The sequence below is a fragment of the Phaethon aethereus genome (genome assembly GCF_964289735.1).
Source record: "Phaethon aethereus genome assembly, chromosome: Z".
NCBI lineage: Eukaryota > Metazoa > Chordata > Aves > Phaethontiformes > Phaethontidae > Phaethon > Phaethon aethereus.
In genome coordinates, this window is record NC_138577.1 from 29,061,436 (window position 1) to 29,086,651 (window position 25,216).

The window sequence follows — 25,216 nt, forward strand, 5'->3', positions numbered from 1 at the left end:
TGGGGCGGGGCTGTGAATGTGGGACAGCGCACGCGCCCCGCGTAAGATGGCGGCAGTAGGAGCCGTTGAGCAGTGAACCGAGTGCGCGGCCCGGCGGACGCGCGCTCGCCCCTCCTCCCCTCGCCACCTCTATGTTGTGGCTCTCGGTGGGGGCTGTGGAGCTACGGTGAGGGGGAAGCCCGAGCCTGCGTGCCTTGGTGCCCGCCGGTCGCTGGCAGGGGCGGGCGGCGCTGGTGGCACCCGTGGGCGCGGAGCGGTGCCGGTCAGGTAGAGCCCGCCGCTCCCGTCCCTTCGGCAGGAGGAGGCTGAGGCTGCTGTGGGCGGGGGCCGCTTCAGCTCTTCCCTGCTCGGCGGTGGCTGCGGCTCGGGTCTCCATGTCGGACAACCAGAGCTGGAATTCCTCCGGCTCCGAGGAGGACCCCGAGACCGAGCTCGGGCTGCCTGGTGAGCTCTGCGGGGTGCTCAGCAAGGTAAGCCGCCTCTCCCCCTCCCCACGGCCTCTCGCTTCCCCTCTCCGTGTTTGTTCCGCGCCCCCGGCCCCGCTTCGCGGCTGACCGAGGGCTGTCGGCCCCCTCCGCCTGTCTCTTGTCCTCTCCGGAGGGCCAGGCCGAGACGCCCGGCGCCGGTGGAAGGGCCGGGGGGAGGGCCCTGGAGGCTCCGCGGGAGGCGCTGGCACGGCCGGGGCAGCCGCCACCTGACGGCGGGGAGCTTGCCAGGCAGCCGCTGCGGCGCCCGGCGCCAGCCGCCCGCGCCCCCTCCCTCAGCCGTGGCCACCGGCACATCGCCGCCGCCGCGCCCCACGTCGGGAGGAAGCCCTTCCTCGGGGGAGAGTCGCGGGCGCGGCTTCGGGCCGGCTGGGTGGCTGGGGAAGGCGCCGTTGCCGCCCGGCCTGGGGGTCCCTGCCACCCCCGCCTCGAGCCCGCTGGCTGCTCGGCGTGAGGATCTGGAGAGCCGGGCCCGGGAGGAGGCGGCCGGGAGAGGGTGTCTCCCCCGCGCCTCAGGCTGCTAGGAGGAGCCGGCGGCGGGCCCGGGTGCGGGTGGGGGCCGCGGCGAACTGCTCGCCTCCCCGGGAGCTCCCGCGGGCAGGCGCAGCCCGTGGTCGCTCTCCGGGAGCGGCACAGCCTTTGGCCCAAGTATCAAAACAGGGTAATAAAAATACTCCTGCAGCAAGAGATACGGGAGGTCGGGAGGGGCGGAAGGAAAATGGCCCTAAAGCTTGTTTCCCCCTTTTAAAAATAAGCATGATTTTTTTTCTCTTTTATCCCTGAAAATAAGATGACTTGCAAGTATGCATCGGGTGATACTGGGAAATGTTATTTTTAGGAGTATTTTAAAGTTGAATATTAAACTACTAAGTTTGAACGCGGGGGGGGGGTTATTGCAGAAAGTACCTTCAGAATAATGTTGAAATATCTTTAATTTTAAAGCACTGTTTTCTGAATTTTTTCCTGACTTACGCGATAAGGCTGGACACAAGCCAGCATAGGAGGCACAGGTCACAGGATGCAGAGATCATAAACTGGCCCTGGCTGCTGAGAAAACAGCCATAACAGGGTACTCTGTTTTTTGTGAAGGACTCTGTGAGCTCCTTCAAGCCTGAAAATACTTCCAACCCCAGACATGAGAGGAACGGTTAAGAGAAGAGAAGGGTCTTTGCTTTCATTTGTAAGATTTTGTCACCTGATAGTGGGATGGGGGAGGGAGAGGATGAGATGGATGTGAGATGTTACAGCAGTTAAAATGTCAGGTTTTGGTTTAGTATAGTTTTACTGTGGGGGTTTTTTTTTTCGATTGCAAAGTGTTCCTTTGATTAGATACTTCCATCATTAGACACTTTAATATTTGTGGGATGTAATTGGTTTTCATATTGGCAAATTAAATACTTTATTAAGTCCAGGTGCTGTTTCTTACCGGTGTAGCAGGTGAAGCATGGCTTCTGACATTCTGTGGCTTAGTTACGTGCAAACTTTTTATTTTCCCCAATGATTATGCTGAATGTAGCTGATGCTGCCTTTCCTGTGAGAATACAGGATGTAATCCAAATAGTGAATATGGTGAAACCTGTTGCAGTGAATATGCTTAAGGGATAAGTTTACCTTTTGTTAATTGATGCTTCAGTAATACTTGACACAAACTAATTAAAGTGAAATGGTAGCATACCAAGCTTTCTGCTAAGGAAATATCTATTTTTAATAACTTACTATGTATAATTAAATTCTGAAGGGATAAAAGTAGGCTGCAGTTCTCTCTGTGCTTTGTAGTGTTTCAGTTCTGCTCTTCAGTAAAGAGAAGCTTTGAAGGAAGCGGAATAATTTGGTAAGAGAAGCTTATTAGAAGTATGTCCTGCTGGTCTCTAAATGTTTCAGAACTCTAGTTGTTTTTCCATTGTAGTTCCTGCTAACAATTTTAAGGTGGATACAAAGAAAGAACTTCAGTATGGAAGAGTCTATCTTAAAGCACAAGAATCCAGATGCTTGAAAAGCCAGTGGTCTTTTCTTTGCCAAAACCTTGTGTGCTTACCCAGTATACTTTTAAGGAGTCTCTTAATTCATGGCACGTTTTGATTGCAACAGCAAGTGTTGGTTGCAACAGCAAATGCAAGATTGAATGCTATATTTGTGTCATTTAATCCTGTCAAAGAAAGAAAGGAGCTTTCCTTCCCTTCTCCCTTGTTCGTTTGCCCGAGATAAGTTTGAACTCTTGCCTTTCACATCTGAGAGGAGTTGGGAACATGAGAGACAGGAAAAGAAGGCAACAGGGAATAATACACCTCCATGGGTGCTTGTGCCACTAGTTCATGTACTGAGTACAGCTGAGGCTTTCTTTAAGAAATACTGAACTTAGCAATTCGAGGTACTAAGAGATCACAAAGGGCTTTATCTTTGTAAAGCAAATCAAGGTCTTACCCATGCTTGAAAGTTGTTAGGAATTTCTCAGCTACAGAATTTGCTTTTCTTAGATGTCTTCTTGTTATCACTAGAGTTACCATGTAGTTATGGGACATCTATTAAGTAACATGTATAATATAATGTGGAAACAAGCCTGTTAGTTGGTTTTCTTCCCCCATTTATACGTTACAAAATGATGAATAATGGTTAGCCTTAAATGCTAGAAAGAGCTTTCTCAGAGCTTTTTGTCAAAGAACGGTTGTCATGATCAAAGAAATGCTTGCACAATAAAATTATTTTCAATGCTTTTGTTCCTATTTTTATATAATTTATAATTTTTGCGCTGTGATTGAAGACCAAGCACCAGTGTATAGTCAGAGTTACAGAACAGTCCTGATGCTCTATCAGTATCGTATGATTCTACAAAGTGCAGTTGGGAAGATGTTGCAGATATAAATAACCACAACTTTTAGTCACTTCTTACTAGATTTCAGTAGGATGACCGCAGGACTTACTTCCTGGAATATCAGTTTCATTCCACATGTGAATATGGAGTCCCTAGAAAAATCTGAATAGCAAATGCATTATTAGATGTCCACTGATAAGTATCTTCTTAATGAGAAAGTGGTTAGCAATTAACTTAAAGCAGTATCTATGGACAATATTAAATTGATAAAGACCTCATTACTGTAGGCACTACAATAGTTGTATAATGTATTGTGGGATAATGGCATGTTTGTATTTATATGAAGAGAAATAGATACTTTAGTAAAATAATTTTTGTAGATATTATCTTCTGTATAAAATAAATTATTTCATTTTCCACTTAAATCTGGCTTTTAACTCCAGATTTTAAATCGGGTGGCTAAACTTGTCTTAGTGATTAATGTTTGTTTTTCTCCCTCCCCTCTTTCCTCAGTTTGTGTCATCACTATGTTTATTACTTTTGTTTTAACTGGCCTTGGCAATGCAGTTGCAGTGAAGACATCTGTTATCTTGTTCATTTGAAACAACTGGTTTTTTACTACCTTTAGGAGTTTGAAAAATTGTTTTAGGAGCTCTGAGCAGAATAAAGTTCTCAATTAGGAAGAACTTTTAAAAATAAGTTGCTTTTTTCTGTTGGTACTTCAAAGCCTGTGAAATATCAGCCACACTGTCTTTTATTGTTATTTTTCTACTAGCTGATCTTTGGCATTTTTTTTACAGTGGACCAACTACATTCATGGGTGGCAGGATCGATGGGTAGCTCTGAAAGGCAACACGCTCAGTTATTACAAGTCTGAAGATGAAACAGAATATGGCTGCAGGGGGTCTATCTGTCTGAGCAAGGCTGTGATTACTGTAAGTGATATTTCATTATTGCATCTTTTCACATTTTGGGGTGTTATGTATTTGTAGGCTAATGTCTGGTGAAAGCAAATGTGGGCATGGCAAATTCTACTAGGTCATCTGTTACGAAATTTAGTGGTACCAGTAGCACACTGGAGCTGGGCAAGGAGTTCCTAATGAGAAAATTACCTGTTCTTATTTGCAGCTGCAGTAAGCAGCTTTTTCATCTCATATGTTAGACGTTTCTGTGGGTAGGGATAAAGTTTGCCTTTGGAGGCTGCAAAGGTGTTTTCAGGGGTTGGCAGAAGACCCTGGGACAACTTTCCTAAAGGGTTGACTCCATCACAGTCTTTACACTTTGCAGTAGAGGGAGAAGGTAGTAGTTCTCTGATGGTACTTTCTGAAAATGATTCTGTAGAACACTTCCAAAAGAAAATGTTCTACCGTGTGCTTCCTCCTCTGGAAGAGTTAGTGTGTTGCTGCTTTTGTCTAATGCTAAAACATTAGCTATTACACTGGTAAGAGTAAAGAGACTACATATAAATTAAATCTCACAAAGAAGAATTGGCCTTAAAGGTAAGGAAAAAATATCTGTGGCTTTCAGAATTATGATATTTATTAATTATGACTAATGCTTGCCAAAAAGCATGCTGCAGCTTTTCTGTGTTACTGTTAAATAATCAATCCAGTTAGTGATTTAGGGGGAAAAAATAGCTGGCCTTCCATGTAGCATGCAAGTTCCTAGAGGAATAGTGATAAATCTTACTGTTTATCTACTTATTCCACCAAATGTGTTTTTCTTCAAACTGCATTAAGGGCGACAAATAAGAAGTTTTCTTCTGTACTAATATTCAGCTTACAAATAGAATTATATTAAACACATCTTGGTTTGAAAAAGACTGGATTGATTACATCAATTGTATGCCTTTGCAAAAAAGTTTGTGAAGAAAAAGCAGGTTTTTACATTTAAATACCTGACAGCTATTGCAGTCATCTAAAAATTAAAACCTATCACCTCATTTCTATTTTAAAACTTTTAAAAATTGATTGAAGTTTTAAAACTTGCTCATGATTTGACTTATTTAGGAACCTACAGTGCACAACAGTCTCTAGGAATTCTGACTTAAGTGTACTTTTGGTAGTCTGTAGTAGTACCAGCCTCTGGTCAGGACTTCCAAAAAGGTCTTAAGTTCACTAGCAGGAGGCTTAACATGCTGACCACGGAGAGATGGGAAGGTAGGAAAAGAGGTAGGACAAGGAATGTTTGGGAGTATGCTGTAGAGCACATCTCAGCAGCCTGAATTCCAGTTGTGGTGGAGTGAGAGATGATACTGATGCTGCTGCTACTGGAATGTGTTGGTACACTGCACTTTGTGAAGGGAAGTTGGGGAGCGTGTCTTCTGACTAGGTGTGTAACACTGGAGCTTCTTAACAGATCGCTTTTTTCCACTTCTGCCTGGCCTACTTGTTACATCTGGTAACTTGGAGTTGAATCATTGCTTCTTTTTTTCCCAGTTCTTGAGCTGCTTGAGTACATTGAGAAAGAAACTACGGAGTTGGAGAGAGAATAAAAAGAGGGCACAGTTCTAAAAGTTAGTCTGATATCTGAGTTCCGTTTTCATTCAGGCTTATGCTTTGTGAGTGGTACTTGACAGTTTAATTGCTTGATTATGATTTGAGATGGCATCTCTGAAACGTAGTAATACTCCTGAATTATTTCTAGCTGTAGGTAAAGTGATTCTTGTGTAAGTATTAGAGGTTCAGGAATACTATTGGATCATTTCATGTCTCTAGGATATAGAAATTTACTTTTGAAACTGTAATCCAATTATTCTATATGTCTTATTTTTCAGAAGTTATTCTTCTAAGCCAGGGTTTTAGCATGAATGGTTCTGGCTTGATATTTGTTTAGTAGCAAATGGATTATTTATTTTAAACCGATCGGCAGGCTGAGATCAACTGTATGATGTTTAATAAGGCCAAGTGCTGGGTCCTGCACTTTGTTCACAACAACCCCATGCAACGCTACAGGCTTGGGGACAAGTAACTGGAGAGCTGCCCAGCGGAAAGGGACCTGGGGGTGCTGGTTGACAGCCGGCTGAACATGAGCTGGCACTGTGCCCAGGTGGCCCAGAAGGCCAACAGTGTCCTGGCCTGTATCAGAAATAGTGTGGCCAGCAGGAGTAGGGAAGTGATCGTGCCCCTGTACTCAGCACCGGGGAGGCTGCACCTTGAATCCTGTGTTCAGTTTTGGGTCCCTCACTACAAGAAGGATGTTGAGAGCATGAGCATGTCCAAAGAAGGGCAATGAAACTGGTGAGGCTTCTGGAGCACAAGTCTTATGAGGAGCGGCTGAGGGAGCTGGGGTTGTTCCGTCTGGAGAAGAGGAGGCTGAGAGGAAACCTTATCGCTCTCTACAACTACCTGAAAGGGGGTTGTGGTGAGGTGGGTGTTGGTCTCTACTCCCAAGTAACTGTGATAGGACAAGAGGAAATGGCCTCACGTTGTGCCAGGGGTGGTTTAGACTAGATATTAGGAAAAATGTCTTTACTGAGAGAGTGGTCAAGCATTGGAACAGGCTGCCCAGGGAGGTGGTAGTCATCACTGGAAGTGTTCAAAAAATGTGTAGACGTGGCACTTCAGGATATGGTTTAGTGGGCTTGGTGGTGTTGGGTTGATGGTTGGTCTTGATGATCTTAAAGGTCTTTTCCAACCTTAATGATTCTGTGACTCTGTAATAGAAAATTAATTATGCTCAAAGATAAATGTTAAAAATATTCTTCCTGAGGTACACAGTTAATCTTTGTCCTTGTAATGTCTTACTCACTATAAGCTTACTAGCATGTATTTAAATGCATAGGAGAACCCCAATAGCTGATAAAATAAGTTTTGAGATGATAATGTGTGAAAACTAGTTTTGCTACCAGTGGAACTTACTCTTTACTATATGTTTTGTGATTAGAGAGGGGAAGTCGGGTTTTTTACTGGCTTAATGTTCGGTGGCACTGATTTGATGTAGTTGAGGTCTTAGTCTTGAATATTTTTCAACAGTCTTTCACTATACTGTTAAGTTTAGTTTTCCTTGATCTTGCTGATATGGAGTCAGGTGTAGTAACTGCTTACCTCCTAACCCGGTTTATTTCAGTAAAACTTTCCTTCAGCACAAAGCAGGACACGAGTGGTATGAGACAGTGTTGATGGCTGAGAGTTTCCTTGTGTTGGCAAAAGTGATTGGATTTTCATGAAGCTTTCTTTTGGGCATTCAGATTAGGTATGCACATTGGGTTTCAACAGGGAATGTAATGATTTTGTGTGTGTAATTAATGCAACTAGTAGTATAGAATGTCCATATTTTGTTGATGTATAAGCTTAAATTTGGAAGTTTGCTGTCACTGAGTAGTCTCACTGTCCTTTCAGCAATGAAGATCAGCCTAATGATAAGTCAGAGTATTAACTGAGATGTGAATGTTGTATTTAGAAAGCCTCAGTAGCTTCTGTTCTTGTTGTGTCATTCCTATCACATTGGGCAGAGATTGATAGATAATTCTACAGGGATATTTTATAAGACACTCATGTCTCCCCTCTTTAATGAGAGGAATTCTTGTTAAATTAGCTTGTTAAAATAGCTTCTTCAGGTATTTCAAGTATAGAATTATAATGTCATCTGTCCAAAACGGGTAGGTTCCTGTGACAGTAGTCTATAACTGAATGCAAAAGATGGTGTCTGGTTGGACTACTTTCTGTATTAGCCACTGGGACTGAAAAGAGCTGACTTTTCTGGAATAGAGGACTAAAGGACGAGTATTTATTATATACTCACTGGATTACATCAAGTAATGAACTGTTAAGAACTGGCCATGTGAATTAAGTTATTGGGGAGGACAATGAAAGTCAATGCATGATGCAAACTGAGTTGCTTTAAGCCAGATAAGGAGAAACACCTCAAAGGTGTGTAATTGGTTTATAATAGGGTGGAGGCTTGAACTCAGGTTAAAAGTTCTGCAATGTGTTCAGGGGATGAAAAGAAATCATGGGTATTACAAAAAGTTATATGCACAGATTCAAGCTTTGTTGTATTAGTCTAGCGTGGACATCCTAAATTACTGCTGTAGTTGGTTGTTAAAGCCAGATGGCGTTTATTAGAGAGATCCTTCATTACTGTAAAGCTTTGTAGTTCTTTTATTCCTAAAGTCAAACTTTCAATAGGGACTTCCATGTACATGATTAGGAGTGGATGTTGATGGCAGTCCAGTAATGGTGGATCCGTGGGATTCAGCTTTGGAGTTGAAAGGTCTATGGTCTGTCATTACCTCCCCCCCCCCCCCCGCCCCCCCCCCAAAAAAAAACCCCACACAGAAATGCTCTGTGGAGCTCAAAATCCAAATTCCAGGCAAACTGGCCTTTCAGCTTGTATTGTCTTTGCCTTGAAGTAATCAAGTAAGTAAAGTAAGTGTCTGTTCTGATGGCAGCACCACCTCTGCTTTTGTACAGAGTTACTTGCACTAATGTAAGCAGTCAGTGTGATATGTCAAGAATAACATGGTATGCATAGAATAACTTAAACTGGAAGGGAACTCCTGAGGTCATCTGCTGTGCTCCCCCTGCTTAAGGCGGGGCAGTCTCGCAGAAAGGCCAGCACTAATTTAATCCTGGTGGTAATTTATATTAATAGGTTTTCAAACCTGTTTACAAATTCTTAACAACTAAGTGTTTATCTCATGAGTTCTAGGGTTTTTCCAGAACAGATTTGGCTAGTCAGTATAGCTCTTCTGCATGGATCCATATGGAGGATCTTGAAAAATGCTTAGGGAAATGTCATGCTTGATAAATTTTAAGATTAAGTCATGTGTGAACTTTGTATTTTTTGTCATTAGAAGTGACTGCCTATACATGAAGAGTTCCAAAAGCTTATGTTCCAACTTAACCTTCAGCTTTTTTTCAGTTAGGATTCATACTTGCCATGTTTTAATTCAGTGGTCGTTCTTCATCTTCCTATCTATAAGTATTACTGATGTAGAAAAAATTCTTGATTTCTAATTTGGTAGATTTGGTAGCTTAAACAAGATGCAGTAACCGTGATGCAATGATTTCCTTCGTTTTGGTTATACTGTGATCCATACTTGTGTCAAAATCTTAATGGAAACATGCTATTGGTTATTAGTCTTTTTTTTTTCAGAATGGTTTGATGTTACTGTGTTCTAAAGAGATGTTTAGACATAGTTCTGTGGAAATGCCTGGACCAGGATTGAGCAATAAATTCTGTTTGCATAATGGAGATATTTTCAGTAAACTATTTTTTTCCAGAAACAGTAATTAGAAAGCACTGTTGCTTAATGAAGTCAGTAATGATGTTTTATATTAATATACAAGTTGCAAGCCATTCCCCTTCAGAATGGAATTCTGAAAGGGTGGACTTCTTAAGGATCTATTGTGAATATCTGGAGCTCAGGACCGGCAAGAAGATAGAAAACTGAAGTCTGCCTGAGTGACAGTTTAGTGAATTGTCTTAAATTTTTTTTTTCCTAAATAACAATAAATTGCTATTGTGAAGAACCTCATAAATATTCATGTTATAAATTAGGGCTGGTATATACATTTGTTAGTTCCAGTTTACAAAAATAAGAGCGCTATACATGCAAAAGCTAAACTGGCAGTTTCCAATTTTAAGTTTCTCATTTCCTTACACAGTCTGAAGAAAGAGAGAGAGTTCTTTCCAGTAATCAGCCACTAATAATGAAAAACTTACACCACTTCTTAAAGATATGGTTGGTTGAACAGCCACGCTTCCTCACTCTAGCAGTAGTTCTGCTTTATTAATAGTGGCCGGTGTCATACTATAATTGGGCACTTGTGAGAGGAAGTACAGATTGTTAACTTGTCAATCTATTTTTAAAAATGTCAGAGGATGCTTCATGTGTTTGTCAATTTAACAGATACAGAAGCTTCTTATGAGAGCTTTTTATTTAAGTTTTAGAATAGAGATGTGATGTTCAGTTGAAGGAAATGTCTGTGCTAGGCAAATATTCTTAGTAGAATTGCTTAAAACAATTTTGGCGGAAGGAATCATGTCTTGCAAAATAGACTTTCAAAAATTTACCTTAATGTTAACAGTATGTTGGCATGTTTCTTCTAAATTTTGTAAAATGTGAAATGTAGCAATATTTTGGAAGCAGTTGGAGTGGTGGTGTATAGAAGTGGACCCACCTGATGGACTAATGTGGTTAAACTTTGGGTTTGCTTTTTTCTAGTTACTGCTGCAAACTTTGATCTTGCTGACAGACCTCCTTATGACAGAAGAGTGATGTAATTGCAGCTTTTATCTACTGATAGGTTTGATTCAATCTGTTGCTAGTTAAGTTGAATGGGGACTGATAGCCTTTAGTTGGTGAAAGGTTTTATTAAAATATCTTTATAGCTAAGCTATAAATCTGTGCCATGGGCAGAAATACCATAGCAGTAAATTTGTAATAATTGCTAGTTGCATGGGAATATATTGTTTCCAACTGTCTGAGGTTGGAAAACAATCTGGTTTAGTATGAAGTGATGAATATTTAATTAACTAATTCATTTTCTGTTATTTGATAAAGTGCTTCTTTAATTGCTACTAAAAAGATGACCTGAGTAAACTTAAGACCTAGAATACAAGCCCTAATAAGATAGGAGTTTATTTAGGACACGTGGCAATTAGTACTTTTACACTTTGGTGTGTGCCTTAAATAATGAAGTAGCTAAATCCACACTGGTGGAAAATCTGGAGAGAAATCTGAATAGATATTCTGGACAGAGGCAAGTGTGGTCAGGAATGCTTACTCATATGTGAAAGTGCCAAAGTGATTGTATTCTGGAGAGGAAAATGCCAATGAGCAACAGGAGAGTGAGGGAGAGAAAGGGAGTTGATGCCTAGGCTGGTGCTGGTGCAGCAGGCAGAAGGTGCTTGGAACATGGGCTTCTCCTGGACAATTATATTTAGCATTCACATCCTCTGTGCAAATTTGCATATGTCTTTGAGTTATCTGAACCAGCAATGGACGGGTTGATATTCAAAATGAAAATGTCAGAACGCTCCTCTGTATTTATCAAAGTGCTATAGAGTGCTAATAACCCTGGCAAGTAAAAAGGAATTATTTGGCAGGGTGGAGAAATGGAAGATTTCTTCCCTAGTATGTGTTGGAGAAATTAAACCAGAAGTGGAAAAATATGCATCCAGATCAGTTCAGGTGAGACTCTTCATATTATGATGAAAAATTCCACAATGATTAAGATGTGACCAAAAAAAAGTGTGTTCATTAAATATTTTAGCATTATTTAATATTGCTGCAGAATTCAACTTTAGTATTTGCATATAATCACGTGTTACCACACACTTGAAATTAGGGCTGTAAATCCAACAGTACTTCTGTCAACCCTTTATTATCAGTTAGAATATCATTCCCCCACTTGACTTTTTATATTAAGAGAATTAAGTTTTAGCAGTGTTCATGATTTGACACCAACTTCAGAGGCCTGCTGCACCTTTGAAAGCTGCACGCTAAGACTTAAGATTAGCTTGGTGTGAAGCCAAACATAAGAACTTAATACAGTACAACTATAGAAGCATTTCTATAAATGCAGTATTAACATTACCAGTAACAGGCTTTATGCTAACCATGCAAGGCCCCATCCTGATCTGTGAGGCTCGTTATTAACTTACGAAAACTGGCTTTGTGAACTATAGAGCTTAGTACCAGATGTCTTGTTAGGACATACAATTTAAGCACGAGATACCAAAGGCCTTGAAAATATGGACCCAGACTAAAAGCAGAAGCCCCAGAACCATAAACAACTTGTCAGTGGGTCAGTTACTGGTCAGTGAGAAAGTACAACCTCCAGAGCTGGGAAGGCTGCTTTTGCTCCAAGTAGCAGCAGCTACACAAGAGGGAAAAAAAAAAAACCAACACAAAGAGCTGAGCAACAGGGCAAGGCAGCTGCTGCAGTCTGGGAAAGCATCACACCTCCTCAGCATCACACCACACATAGTCCAGGACCAGGAGCCTCAAATATTTTCTAGAAGACGGTCATAAAAGATCCTAAATTTTCTATTGCATCACATAAGCTACTTTTTAAGGTCCTCAGCATCATGTTTCTATAGCTCATCATGTAAGAAGTTACGCCTTCTCTGAGATGTGGTAGTGGTTTTGTCCATTGCTTCCTAAATTATCAAATACACGTCTCCGTTCAGTTTGCTGCCTCCTGTTGTGAGGAGGTTCCCTTGCTTCTGTGTGAACACAGGCCTCTCTTGAACTTCTGTTTCAAAAGCAGTAGCACGTTACAGATGCAATTTATCATGTTCTGGTAATTGCTTGTCCTTTCTTGTCCTGTACATACTGTCATGGAATGATCTTCTGGATTTCCTTTTGGAAACTGGAAAGGATAGAGGTGTTTTGGCATTTGAGTGACTATTTGATGTCCAGAACCTACTGAATGACCTGTGAGAACATGCAGGCAGATCTGTAGATCTTGTTATGTGGTAACTGCACTGAACTCCCTTTTTTGGGGAGGAAGTGGTAGTTTGTTCAGGTACTGTGTAACTGGAGGATTTCAGGAAGTTGCAGAATGGTGCAGAAGGGATGCTTTTTCCTGAATTCCATGGGGATTGTGGAAAAACTAATCCACAAACTAGTGGATAAATTGTACCTTGCATTGTAGGAAAGTGAGACTGTTCATGTGGGAAAAGACTCTGTATTCAGCTCTGAGCTGGCAAATATTCTTTTTGATAGCCTGGTGTGCATCTCATTCTCCAGAGTATAACTTCTTATATTGGCTTTTGTAAGAGGTATTTAAGTTGCAGTTGGTGGAGACTGTTTAAAAGATTTTTCAGGCTTATGAATGTGAAGATGCTTGCAGATAGACATCAGATTTGCAAACTGGTATTCCAGTATTGTCCCATCAGATGAAGCAAAAGACAGAATGCATGAACCCGTACTCTGAGTGCAGGAGAAGTGATCTTGGTGTGGTTTGCCCCTATACACATCCTACTTGCAGAAAGAAAAAACCTGTAAGCCTGGGTTACAGCATTTCCATCAGTGGAATGTATGCTAAACACTTCACATTTATATAGGAAGAGTAGTCTTATGTTAAGTCAGTTTGACTTATACAAGGCTTTTTTTTGTTGTTGCTTTTAAAGGCTGAAAATTAGCATTTTTAGTAGCTTTGGATATTCCGATATAAGGCATGTACATTTAGGCCATTTTTAAAGAAAACATTTTCAATTTGATTACAAAAACTTTAACTGAAAATTGAGAAAATTAATTAAAATTACCTCTTGACTGACAGCATTCTCAAGACTACCTGTACGAAAAGAACGAGGCGTTCTCTTAACTTGCTTTGAGCTGCACTAAGAGAAGGGAAGGGAAAACATCAGGTTTCATATTTTATCTGAAAGCTACTACTAAAGTCTTTGCTAATGACTGAAAGTGAGCTAATCATCAGAGGAATTCACATCATTTGAGCTTTTTCCCTTAAGAGAATTTTCTTAAGTCTAATTAAGTAAACCAAAATACATTGCTTTAGAAAAGCAATGATTTCTCACAATTTTGCAACAACTTTGCAAAAATAATAATAAACCAGGTAGTACTTAATATTTGCCTTCATTGTAAAATTACTCTTTTATGAATATCGTTCTCTTATAAGATTTTATGGCTGTGATAATTCAGTCCACAGAAAAATAAATAATGTGGTGTTCTAGCAGGATGAATGAGAATTAGCATTAGAGGTTTTTATGGGATCTGGCTTAAATATGACTGGAATTTAGAAATTCAAGGATTGTATTGAGCAGCTGAACAGTTTTTCACATTTAGCTGTGAACAAAGCTGTGCGGCTTTGCTAAATTTTTCTTAATCTTAGATGAAAAAAATTACTATTGGCATCACAAAAAAACCAAAAAACTGCTACGTCAAAACTTCAGAGATAAATAGCTTTGTAGTGCTGAATTAGGTGAGTACAATACTTGTCTTCACTCAGTTAATGTCTTATTACAGTGTATAACACTGGTGTATTTGTAAACTGCAGTTACCTTCATAGCAGTATATAGTATTGTTTTGTTAATAACTGTGAACTGTGGAGCTAGGCTACATGACAGCCTCTGTCGCATTTATGCTAGTGACATTTGTGTCTGAGAGAACTAAAGAATGGTAGTTCTCTTTTTCTGTAGGCATTTGTTGTTTGTTTTTGTATCCTGGTACCCTGCTTCGTATTTTCGTAATACGGAAAACCTTCAGAATTTTAAAATAAATTTTTATTTTATTTTTTAAAATAAGTTCACCATAGAAAATTTTAGTTCTGCAATGGGAATAGCAGCACAAACAGACTTTAATAGTGATGTGCAGACCTGAGCTGGATCTACTATGAACCACTCTGGCTTTCCTCTGTAGGGAAAAGAAATACCATTTAGAGTAGTGAGAGCGCAAGCAAAAGTTTCTTCATTCAAGTTTTTGGTTTTTTTCCCATGGAGTGCTCTTGAATGTTATGAAGTATATAAAAACACTTAAGCTTCCCTGTGTGATTTGCCTTAAGTACTTGAATTAGGATCATAATTGCTGCCCGTGGTTTGTATCAGAGCATTTTCATGCTGTGGAGCATTTCTTACAGATGCTATACCAAGCCTTAAATAATTCCAGTGTTTGCAGTTGGTGTTAAAGCTATGATTTTATACCTCAGCCAATTTTTCTGTAGTATTTGCAATCCTTATTCTTGCTCAATCTGAATTTCTGTGCATATTCATAGGTTAGATTTACAGTTGATTTATTGTTTATGGATACAGTTGGTTCATATGTCACCCCTCTTGGGGGATGTAGTGTTGTTCAAGAGTCCTGTAGGCAACCTGCTGTTGATTAACTGATCTGTTTTGTGATAGCCATTAATGACATTTTTAACATGTCTACTGAGGATTAGTACAATACCAGACCTCCCTTTTTGATAAGCATTGCTAGAGTGCCAAGTAAAATGTCAGAATACTCTTTTTTTAAAATCTACTAATATGCAGCTGCACCAGGCCATCTCCTGTTTTGCTGCCTCCTAAAGTTGTTACCTGTTCTTGCACTCAGAATAGTTCTTGACAGATGACTACCTGAGTGTTGTTTCTGCTTCTCCAAGTTAATCTTTTTGCTGCCTCCTTTAGGCATACACTTTAGTTTCTGCTTTTGCCATGTTCCTTATGAATTCTAATCAGTGTGGATTAGATCAAATATTCTAGCTGACTTCAGCCACTTCTTGGCTGTTTGGTGTGTCTTTCCACTCAAGTCCACCATTCCTCAGTTAAGAGGACCAACTGGAACAGTATTTGTTCCCTCCATGTCTCCAGGCGCTTAACACAGATTGTATTGTGACTAGTCTAATACGTTCTTAAAGCTTTTTAAGTTGTTCTCTTAAGGAGAAAATTTGCTATTTTTTTAAGCTCTTTCACAACTAAATATGTATGCATATATAGATACATATGTACACAAATACAATTATATGTATTAAGGAGTTAGAGATAGCTGTGGTAGGAGAGTTTAGATGGACAAATCAGGTCAATTTTAAACTTCACTATGAAAGCTTTTAGGCTGACATTCACTAGCAACATGCCTTGTGCTTATAATTAGTTCTTACACATTGTTAATTATCACTATACATTAGTTCTTACTAGCCATTATCAAAGCAGTCAGTCTTATGTCTGACTTACATCCTATATTAGCTGTATGCAGTATGCATACAGTATGCAGTACCTTGTAGCCAGTACCATATTAGCTAGCCTCGTATCTTTGTTCTTGATGGTCCTAGTTGCTGAGGTCAAGGTGACATGACTGAAGAGCCCTTCAATAAGGGGTGGGGGGAAGTGGATGCCAGGACAGGAACAGAATTGAAGTAGGCATCTTCTGTTGTTCCCCCTCAATTTAGGATCTTTTATAAAACGTTTGAGGCTCCTGGTCCTGGACTATGTGTGGTGTGATGCTGAGGAGGTGTGATGCTTTCCCAGACTGCAGCAGCTGCCTTGCCCTGTTGCTCAGCTCTTTGTGTTGGTTTTTTTTTTTCCCTCTTGTGTAGCTGCTGCTACTTGGAGCAAAAGCAGCCTTCCCAGCTCTGGAGGTTGTACTTTCTCACTGACCAGTAACTGACCCACTGACAAGTTGTTAATGGTTCTGGGGCTTCTGCTTTTAGTCTGGGTCCATATTTTCAAGGCCTTTGGTATCTTGTGCTTAAATTGTATGTCCTAACGAGACATCTGGTACCAAGCTCTAGTTCACAAAGCCAATTTTCGTAAGTTAATAACGAGCCTCACAGATCAGGATGGGGCCTTGCATGGTTAGCATAAAGCCTGTTACTGGTAATGTTAATACTGCATTTATAGAAATGCTTCTATAGTTGTACTGCATTAAGTTCTTATGTTTGGCTTCACACCAAGCTAATCTTAAGTCTTAGCGTGCAGCTTTCAAAGGTACAGCAGGCCTCTGCTTTAGCTGCAGGTCCACTGCTTTCATTGGATGGGATCTCTCTGTTCCCGTCACTGTGAGGCTAAGTCCAGTGTTCTCCACTCTCTCTGCCAGGTCAACATAGTGCTGCAAAGCATGGCTTTTCTCCTAGTGTAGTGTATCTTCTCTGGGTGTTGCCTCATGGTTTTCTTGTGAAATCTGTATTGTATTGTTGCTGCTGGTTTATGTACAGCTTTTGGGTCTTCCATGGCACGCTGCAGTACATAGATTGAGATGTAACAAAGCTAATCAATACACAAATAGTGATTTTAGGGATACTGTAGTGTTTATGTAGTGTATATTCCTCCTATATTTGACTGTCCTATAAAAATAAGCTTTAAAAAAGTGGTGCATGTGGTTTCTGCATTCTCTAAATTTGATGTGAGGTTGTCTTGCTTCCTGCCTGTAAGGCAGGAGGTATATACTGGTCTTCCTAATGAGTTTAACTTGGTGATTTCAAATAAAATCTAAGCTGATGTTTTTCCCAGTGCTATAATTCCGATTTTTATTTTTTTTCCCCTGTGGCTGATGCATGATATTGGTGGATAACACAAATACTTTGCCCCTAAGGGGTACCTGAGAAGCATCATATGCATATTTCTGTGAGGGACTGAATTTTCTGTTTGGTTTCCCACCAAAGCAACGAGATACTTCAAATGCCAGTATGTATCTTATATGCTGCAGTCATTAACTGATAGTTAGCTCTAAAGGCAAATTGTTATGACTTCAGTGAAGCTTAGAATTCTTCAAGATGTGTTCAGATAGGACAGGTACATTAGTTATACCATGATTTCTCATGGTGCATATCTAAATGCGTTAATACACCATCATTAATCCATGGAGCTCTTACATAGGATATCCATAGTCACTAGTAGGTCTCTTTAGGCAATGGCTGTGTGCACATGCTGTTTTACAACTATTTCAGTATTGCTCTCATTTCTTCTAATAACACAGTGCCATTGCATGTCTTTGACCAAAGTTCATCTGATACTTCAAGTGCACATTTGTTATACTCTAGATCTTGCTATTACAAGTCATTGGTTTTTCAGTAGGCAGTTGGGAATAGCCTGTGTCAGAGGTCTGTTACATATACACCATGACTCGATGCTACATAGTAAGTCAACATTATTAACAGGGAAATAATTGGATAAAATATTAATTAATAAATCGGGTACTGTGAGACTATAGGATAGTTGATTACCCACAAAAAAATCTAAAAAATTGTTTCTATATCATCACTCCTATATCTGAACCTCTCTGCTGGGTGTGCAGGAAACTAGATTGGCCAGGTTTGCTCTTGAGAACTGTAGGTTTCAAATTTTAAACGTGGTTTCACGGCTAAAGTAACACATACAATGTGTGCCTGTTCCAGACTTACAAAGATGATTCTCAGGTGAGAGAGCTTCTCTGTAATGGGTTAAACCAAGCTAATTTTAAAGTTTGCATAGCATGCTAACAGCTAATACTAAATTCTACTTAGCATGCTTCTACTTTCATGGGTGCCGTGGGCCCTCTACTTTAGCTAGGTTTTGGAAAGATAAGACAATCACTATTTAAAAGAAAAAGCAGAGTTGAAAGGCAAATTTGGGTAGTAGCAAAGAATGGAAAAATACTTAATAAGCTTTTATATTTTTAACCATATTTTCTTGATAAAATTTTTCTACATGTGTAAATGTGCCATTATGAGAAAGTTTTTAATGTACTAATGAGCAGACCATTAGATGTCTCATGTTTTGTTACCTAAAATGATCATCACTATTTCGGTAGGCATAAAGCTATAAAGTGGGTGTTTACTTGCTTGTTTGCAAGAAGGTTTTCCTATAGCCTGTTAAAAAGAAAAAAAAGTAGACAGCTGATGTAACTAAAAAGTGAGTTCTTATTGCTTAAGAATAACAGTAAGGAAAGGCAAGACATCCTAGTCAAATATTTCTATGGGCTTTTGGAATTCAGAAAGGAAAACCAGAATTTTCTGTTGTGAATTTTGTCTCACCCTAATTCCCCAGGTTTGTGGATCTACTTGGATTTTGTTTTGGAGGGGGGGTGGGAGAAGTGAATATTCACAGTACGAAGTATATAAAACCACTTAATCTTCCCTGTGTGATTTGCCTTAAGCACTTGAACCACTGTTTTTTAAGCAGATACTGCTCTGAAGCTTGTTTCTTGAATACCGCAGGCTTGAGAGCTGTATAGCAGGAAGGATTTTGTGGCAACGCAGTCAGCTATGACTCATGAGACCTGAGCTGGCTAAGGACTTCCTCAGTAACTGTAGCCAAGTAAATGTTTCTTCATGTAAACTGTTCTTGCTTGCTTAGAATTTAAGAGCTAGTATCAGTTGGTTTTATACAGAAAGGTCTGGGACACTTGAATAGTTGTAATTGCCTTTATTTCAGTAGGATTCTATGCAAGTACCTTGGGAGAAAGCTTAGGAGCCAGATAGAAAGGGTGTTTGGGGATGCTGGAGGCCTATTCCTTGAGCATATTCTTGCATGGAATTATGATTGGGGGGCGGGGGGGGGGCACGTTTAAATGCTGGCTCTAGAAGGAGCCCTTGGCATGCACAGGTTGCATCTGCCACTGACTCTTAACGTTTGCCCAGCTCCCTGTTGAAAATGCTGTGAAGGCTTTCAGGTGCTCCCATTCTGTGTAGTGCCAATCTGGGTTTTCTTTCCTGGTGCTCTCAATTTATGTATGTATGCAGCTTGAGGGGTGTTAGAAAAAAGCAGCTGAAGTTCTCCAATGTGCTTTAGGTCCTGAGGGTAGGTAGTGAATGACTTGCTTCCTGCTTCCCTGCATGACTAAAACATTCCTTGTTCTTGCTCTGTCTTGGTTGTGAAAGGTCAGTAGGACATATCCTAGCCTCAGCACAGGTCCTTAGCTTGTTACAGATGAAAATCCCTAAGTATCCTCCAACATCTTGTCAGATGGCTGGCTAAGAACAGTACCATTTATAATCGCTTCTGAGCCTAAGGAGAAAAGTGAATCTTGGAAAAAAGGAGATCTAAATGAAATGAGTTGAGATCTACAGGAAGAAAGTGAAGAGAAATGGAAAAACTTGCAAGTGCAAGGAGAGGCTCAAACTAGTCTGAGGAGGATGTTAGAAATAAAATACAGACCTGAGAAGTGGTGAATAACACTTTGTGTTCTCTGCTAGTTGCAGCTACAGAAAACAGTAAAAGCATTTATAGCAAGAGGGAAACCAAGCAAGTTTGTCAATAACTCAGTGGGGAGGAGAACGTAACAACTGATACTGAAAAGTTACATACTAAAGTCTGCCAAGTTACCAATGAAGATGAAATGTGAACTCATTCCTGGTTGAGGAAGGGGTTAATTGACCACAACTTCATTTGTTCTGTGTTAGGAAAAGAACAGGTCACATGTGATTCAGGTATTTTATTTGCTCTTGGTAAAATGCGTGTTAGAGAACTTGTATTTCATGTTCAGTTAACTTAGGGTTTTTATAGTGGAACCTGTTTGCTAAGGAGTAGCTTTGAACTGACAGTGTCAGAGCACTGGGCAAGTTGGGTTCTTTTGTGTGCTTTCCTTACCAGCTTCATTGTAATGCTAGTAAAAGCTTCTTACTATTTGAGGCATGTGAACCAAAAGTTAGATGTATTTGAGTGGTGATATTGGAAAGGATTGCATGTTGCTCCCAATTATCTGACAATCCTGTCTTACCTGGTGAAAATAGTTGAGGCAGAGGGTACCACAGCTTCATTTAGTTCCTGCTCTTTCTTGCATTTTTGCTATAGTCTGTTTTTATGGTTCTGTCCTGGTGCTTTTTACTATGATGTATGTATTCCTTCGATGTAAAGTCAGTACTGATAGCAATAACCTTTTTCTTCCTGCTTTGAAATTAGAAAAAAAGTGAATTTTCCTAGCTGTGTTTAGTAGTTACTTTGCTAAAGGATTTGTTTCAAATATGAAGTTTTGGTCAGTGTTTGTGTGGAACTTTTTGTGACAGTTTTATGTAACAGGAATGTATTAAACAGGTTTTCTATTTCAGAAGATCAGCATTTTTCATTATAAGAGTGTATGTTAGTTATTTGAGACAGCTACATAAAACAGAATTTAGAATCCAGGATGAATTCAAGACAATATAGACCAGGCTTTTTAATTACATGATTTTAGTGTCAAAATATTCTGTGAGGTATTGTTGATCATGTTGCTAATTTTAGCTACTCTTACACTCTTTTCTGTCACAGCCCCATGACTTTGACGAATGCAGATTTGATATTAGCGTAAACGATAGTGTTTGGTACCTCCGAGCTCAGGATCCAGACCACAGGCAACAGTGGATAGATGCAATAGAACAACACAAGGTACGTTTTTTTCTGATTTTCTTTTTCACTCCCTGAGATCTGGTGGTGCTTGCAGAGAGTTATAGGCTTCCTTGTACAGTGATTAAAGTACTGAAGGTGTTTATGACAGGTAAAAGCTGTACAATTGAAGCTGTGTGTTAAATATGTTTCAAATGAATTGATTTTCTTGCTCATCATAGATAAGAGCTTAGGGAACTGGAAGGTAACAATTGTGAACCTCTCTTGAGCTCTGTAACTTGAAAAAGAAAAAGCTTGCATCATGTTTGAGTGACTTTTTAATTGGTTTTCTCCATCCTCTCTCACTGATTATTGAATTGTTTCTTATCTGTCCTAAATGTTAAACTTGTTAGTCTTAGAGTCAGTCCTCATAGATTACCCTCCATGTTTTAGGCTCCTGTCTTTTCATCATTTGTCTGCTTTTACTGTATCTGATTACTTGCTTTTGTTTCTCTGTCTTTTTAAGGCCCTACTTTTCATCAGCATTTGGTTCAGCTTTCCTCATCTATTCCAATGAACTCAGTTATTTTCATGTTTCCTTAAGGGCTTGTAGATCAGGTATTTTTAAAGTACGTAGCATGTGAAACATCCATTATGTTTTCAGGTACAAGAGAGGCACTGCCCCAAGGTGTTGAGTTTAACTACAATACCTAGCACAATGCAACTTCTGCAGCTGGGTTATACAGGTGTTACAGGAATACAAATTAAAATAGATATCTAAGTAGGTACATATTTCTACCTTGAGCTTCTTGAAGTATTGCTTATATAAGTACTATGTGTAATTAGAAAGTTTCACCTTGTATTGATCAATTCTTATAGTAAGCAATATATGCTCTTTAAATTTAAAGTACTGCCTTTTGATAATGGTTCTCAAACTCAATTAGAGTATTAGTCCATTTATAGCATGGCATTTTGCCTTCACTTTGATACAGAGGTAACATTAAAACAGATAATCCTGGTTTTGCAACTTAGTTTTATTTTCTGTAGTCTAGTGAAAAATATGAAGTTAACCATGGAGTATTCTTAAAAAAAAAATACTGCAATTTGTTACTATTGCAATATGTGAAAGAAACATTCAGTGCACCCTCTTGAAACAAGTTGCTGGATTACACATCCATAGTGCTGGCATTTCAAAAACTTTTACTGGCATGGGGATCTTAGGGTATGGGGTTGTGGGGACATGGAACTTGATAACCCTGGGCTAAAATACAGACTAGGTTTGGTGAATGATTTAGCTGGTAAAATGCAGAACTTAACCTGAAGTCTGGATAAGCAGAAATGCGGGCTGGATCATTGCATGCTACCATGCAGGAATGAATGAAGGAAAACCCAAAACAAATCCTGTCTTACAGTCTGCTCTGCACAGCCTCAAAGGGAGGTCTGTTTCATGCTGTTCTTTTCCCTCTTCTAAGGCTGTCCTTAACTGTTGCTGAGTTCTGAGCTGACACTTCTATGGAACCACGTATTTATAATATGGAAGTATCAAGCGGTAATAGTTTAGAGGTGGTTATTGTATGTGTAAATTTGGAATTGTTTTTCTTTATCATGTACAAAAAACCCCCCTTGCATTGATCAGCACTGAATTTCTTCTGCTTCACAGCCCCATCATAAGGTATCTGTTTGCTTTTCTTTTTCTGTCTGGTATTACTGGTAAACTTAAGTCAGCTTATTCAGCCTGCTTTTCAGATCACTAATGAGTGAGTTGAGGAGCATTCCAAAAGTGACCTCCCTTTGTGAAGAAACTTGATTAATTATGCAGTTTTCCACTTTAAAAGGAAAAGGCTTCTTTTAATCTTGATTTCAGTTTGGACTGTTTTAAACTTCCATGCTTTGCGAGAACTTGGTGTTCTTTAAAAATAAATTGTACCAGATCCGTGTTTTCACATTTAAAGTAGTGGAATGAGAGGTTTCATGGATAATCCTACTACCAAGTTTCTTCAGTATTTGCTTAGAGTTAGTGTCAGGATAAGTGTAATGACTGCTTTTTTCATTATTTTATTGAAGTTATATTTTTCTACTCATTGCTAAAAGAGTTGTGTTCTGAAATGTTATATAAACTGAAGGAAAGTATGTCTACCACTAGAAAGTGGAAATAAAATTCTCTCTGTATATGCTGAACTGACAAGAAATAGTTCAGCTTGCATCTTGCTGTCCTAATGTAATAACACTGGACTTTACTGGTCCGAATCTGGTGGCTTTTTCAGCATGTATAGTTTGCAGTTTCATGGCTATTTTTCAGTTTCTTGCATGCTCCTTTTTACTCTGTATCATTTACAGTATTCAAGACAAATAGCAGTTGTTTTCATTCTTAAATGGAGAGGGAAATATTATGATACCTCATATCTAAATAAACCATCAAACCATTTAATATATTAAAGCAATGCATTAATTAAAATATTCTTTGTACTGTGCAACTAAATATTATGATCAAGAAAAGGCAAGGAAAACAGCAAAAGGTAATGCAGTCTTGTAACAATAGTTGGCCTGAAGTTAAAGTATGTAAGTAAATCTCAGAAGATAGTCGCTGGTGTGTTTTTCCAGTGTGATATTCTGTCTTCACAATACAGTAGCAGCTTCATGTGATGAATGTTGTAGATGTGGAGGTGCATCTGTTCCTACTAACTGTTCTTACTAAAATACATAAGAATCTTATCACCAGAAGCCTTGGAAAAATGCTGTATGCACATAAATAGGCGTTTGAGGTAATTAAACATAAAACAAATTTCCAAATCCACTGTTCAGTCTGTTTCTTAAGGAATGTGTCTCCAAATGTCTTGTCTATTTTCTAAATTTTCTCTATTTTTCTAGAGTTGTTAGTTCTATACCCTATTATTTATTTACAACTTTACATGAAAAATGTGCTGGAAAAATGTATTGCTTCTTGATAAGATCTGAAAAATAGGTTTTCTTGGAGTCTGGAAGTTACTCCCATTTTTCATTTGAATTTATATGAACAACACTTCAGTGATCCTTAGTGTTAAGTAACTTTTCACCCATTCTTTAATTTTCTTCAGCTCATGTGGAAGTTCTATAGCTAAACAGTTGATTTAGAGTAGGAGAAGATGTGTTTTATGAGGCAAAATATCTCATTTCACTGAACTTTTCAGATTTGTCTGCTGAAATTTTCTGAAGGAACTTTCCTGGTCACGTTACCAAAACTCAAGCAAAAGTTCCTTGACAAGCTGTTGTTGCTAGATAATTGTTTTTGTTTGGGAACATGGTTCTTGAACTGACACATACTAATTTGAATAAAATTGAGAGAGGAAATTATTTACTTTACTAAGCAGTCATTTTAATTAACTTGAGCCTACTGCTATATAAAGTACTTTTTCTGTTTGTTTTTGAAGCTCTTTGTTGCTTACTGAGTGGCTAGGTAGTTCTGGTAGGCTGCTTAAGCTGTTTGCTAACAAAAGTATGTTTGTGAGACTTACTGTAGCATGTCACAAGGTTGTTTATCTTTAGAGTATGAAAGATGGACTGAAACTTTGTGACTGTGTTTCATTGTGCTCTAAACAGAAGAAAACACATTTTAAATTAATTTTATATTAGTGTATGAGCAGACTTAGAAAAACCTCCTGCTTAGCAACACCAATTAGTAGCTGTTAGCCAAGAAATTTAAAACATCTGAAGTTCAAGCATAAAAAGTGTTAGAATTTGCTCTTTTTTAATCATTGCATTAGCCTTTTCTTGCATGAAGGTTCTTGATTAAATGTTTCAAGTACATCTTATAAAATACTTGCCTCCCTCAACTGGAGGATGGAAAAGTGAAGGAAAACAGTGATAAGACCATCGTTGAGGCAAATGAGGAAACAGTTTATGCGTAACCAGGAGTTCTTTCTTCTACTAAAATGTTTCATTGAATGTACTGAGCAGATATTTACCTGCAAAATAGCTGGTTGTAAAGGGGTGTGTATCATTAGGAATGATTCTCTGTTCTCCTACCCTAAGAGATAGTCAGGTCTAGGATGGCTGATGACCTTTTCTTGGATGTATCTAATGGAAATGTATATTGCTGAAGAACTCAAGACCAGACTATGTTTCCACATTTCTTGGGTGTAAAAACATTGAGGGTGCATAAGCACCAAGGTATCAATGCTTTTGATTCTTAAATAATAAATTGAAGGACTGACTCCAGATCTCTACTGTGGTTTGAAAGTGGAATATGAAATTTCTAACCTACAGTTAGAGAAACTGGCTT

At 39.2% G+C, this 25,216-nt stretch overlaps 1 protein-coding gene across 2 annotated transcripts in view; it reads left to right on the forward strand.

Moving 5' to 3' along the window:
- Positions 1-374: 374 nt before the first annotated feature.
- CERT1 (ceramide transporter 1) overlaps positions 375-25,216 on the forward strand; it is a gene marked incomplete at both ends in the record, with an annotated part of 72,125 nt that continues 47,283 nt past the window's right edge. For both annotated transcript variants that reach the window (XM_082012942.1, XM_082012943.1), the window contains 3 exons: positions 375-470; positions 4,095-4,229; positions 20,905-21,021. In XM_082012942.1, the coding sequence (XP_081869068.1) occupies positions 375-470; positions 4,095-4,229; positions 20,905-21,021 (348 nt within the window). The remainder of the gene's footprint in view (positions 471-4,094; positions 4,230-20,904; positions 21,022-25,216) is intronic.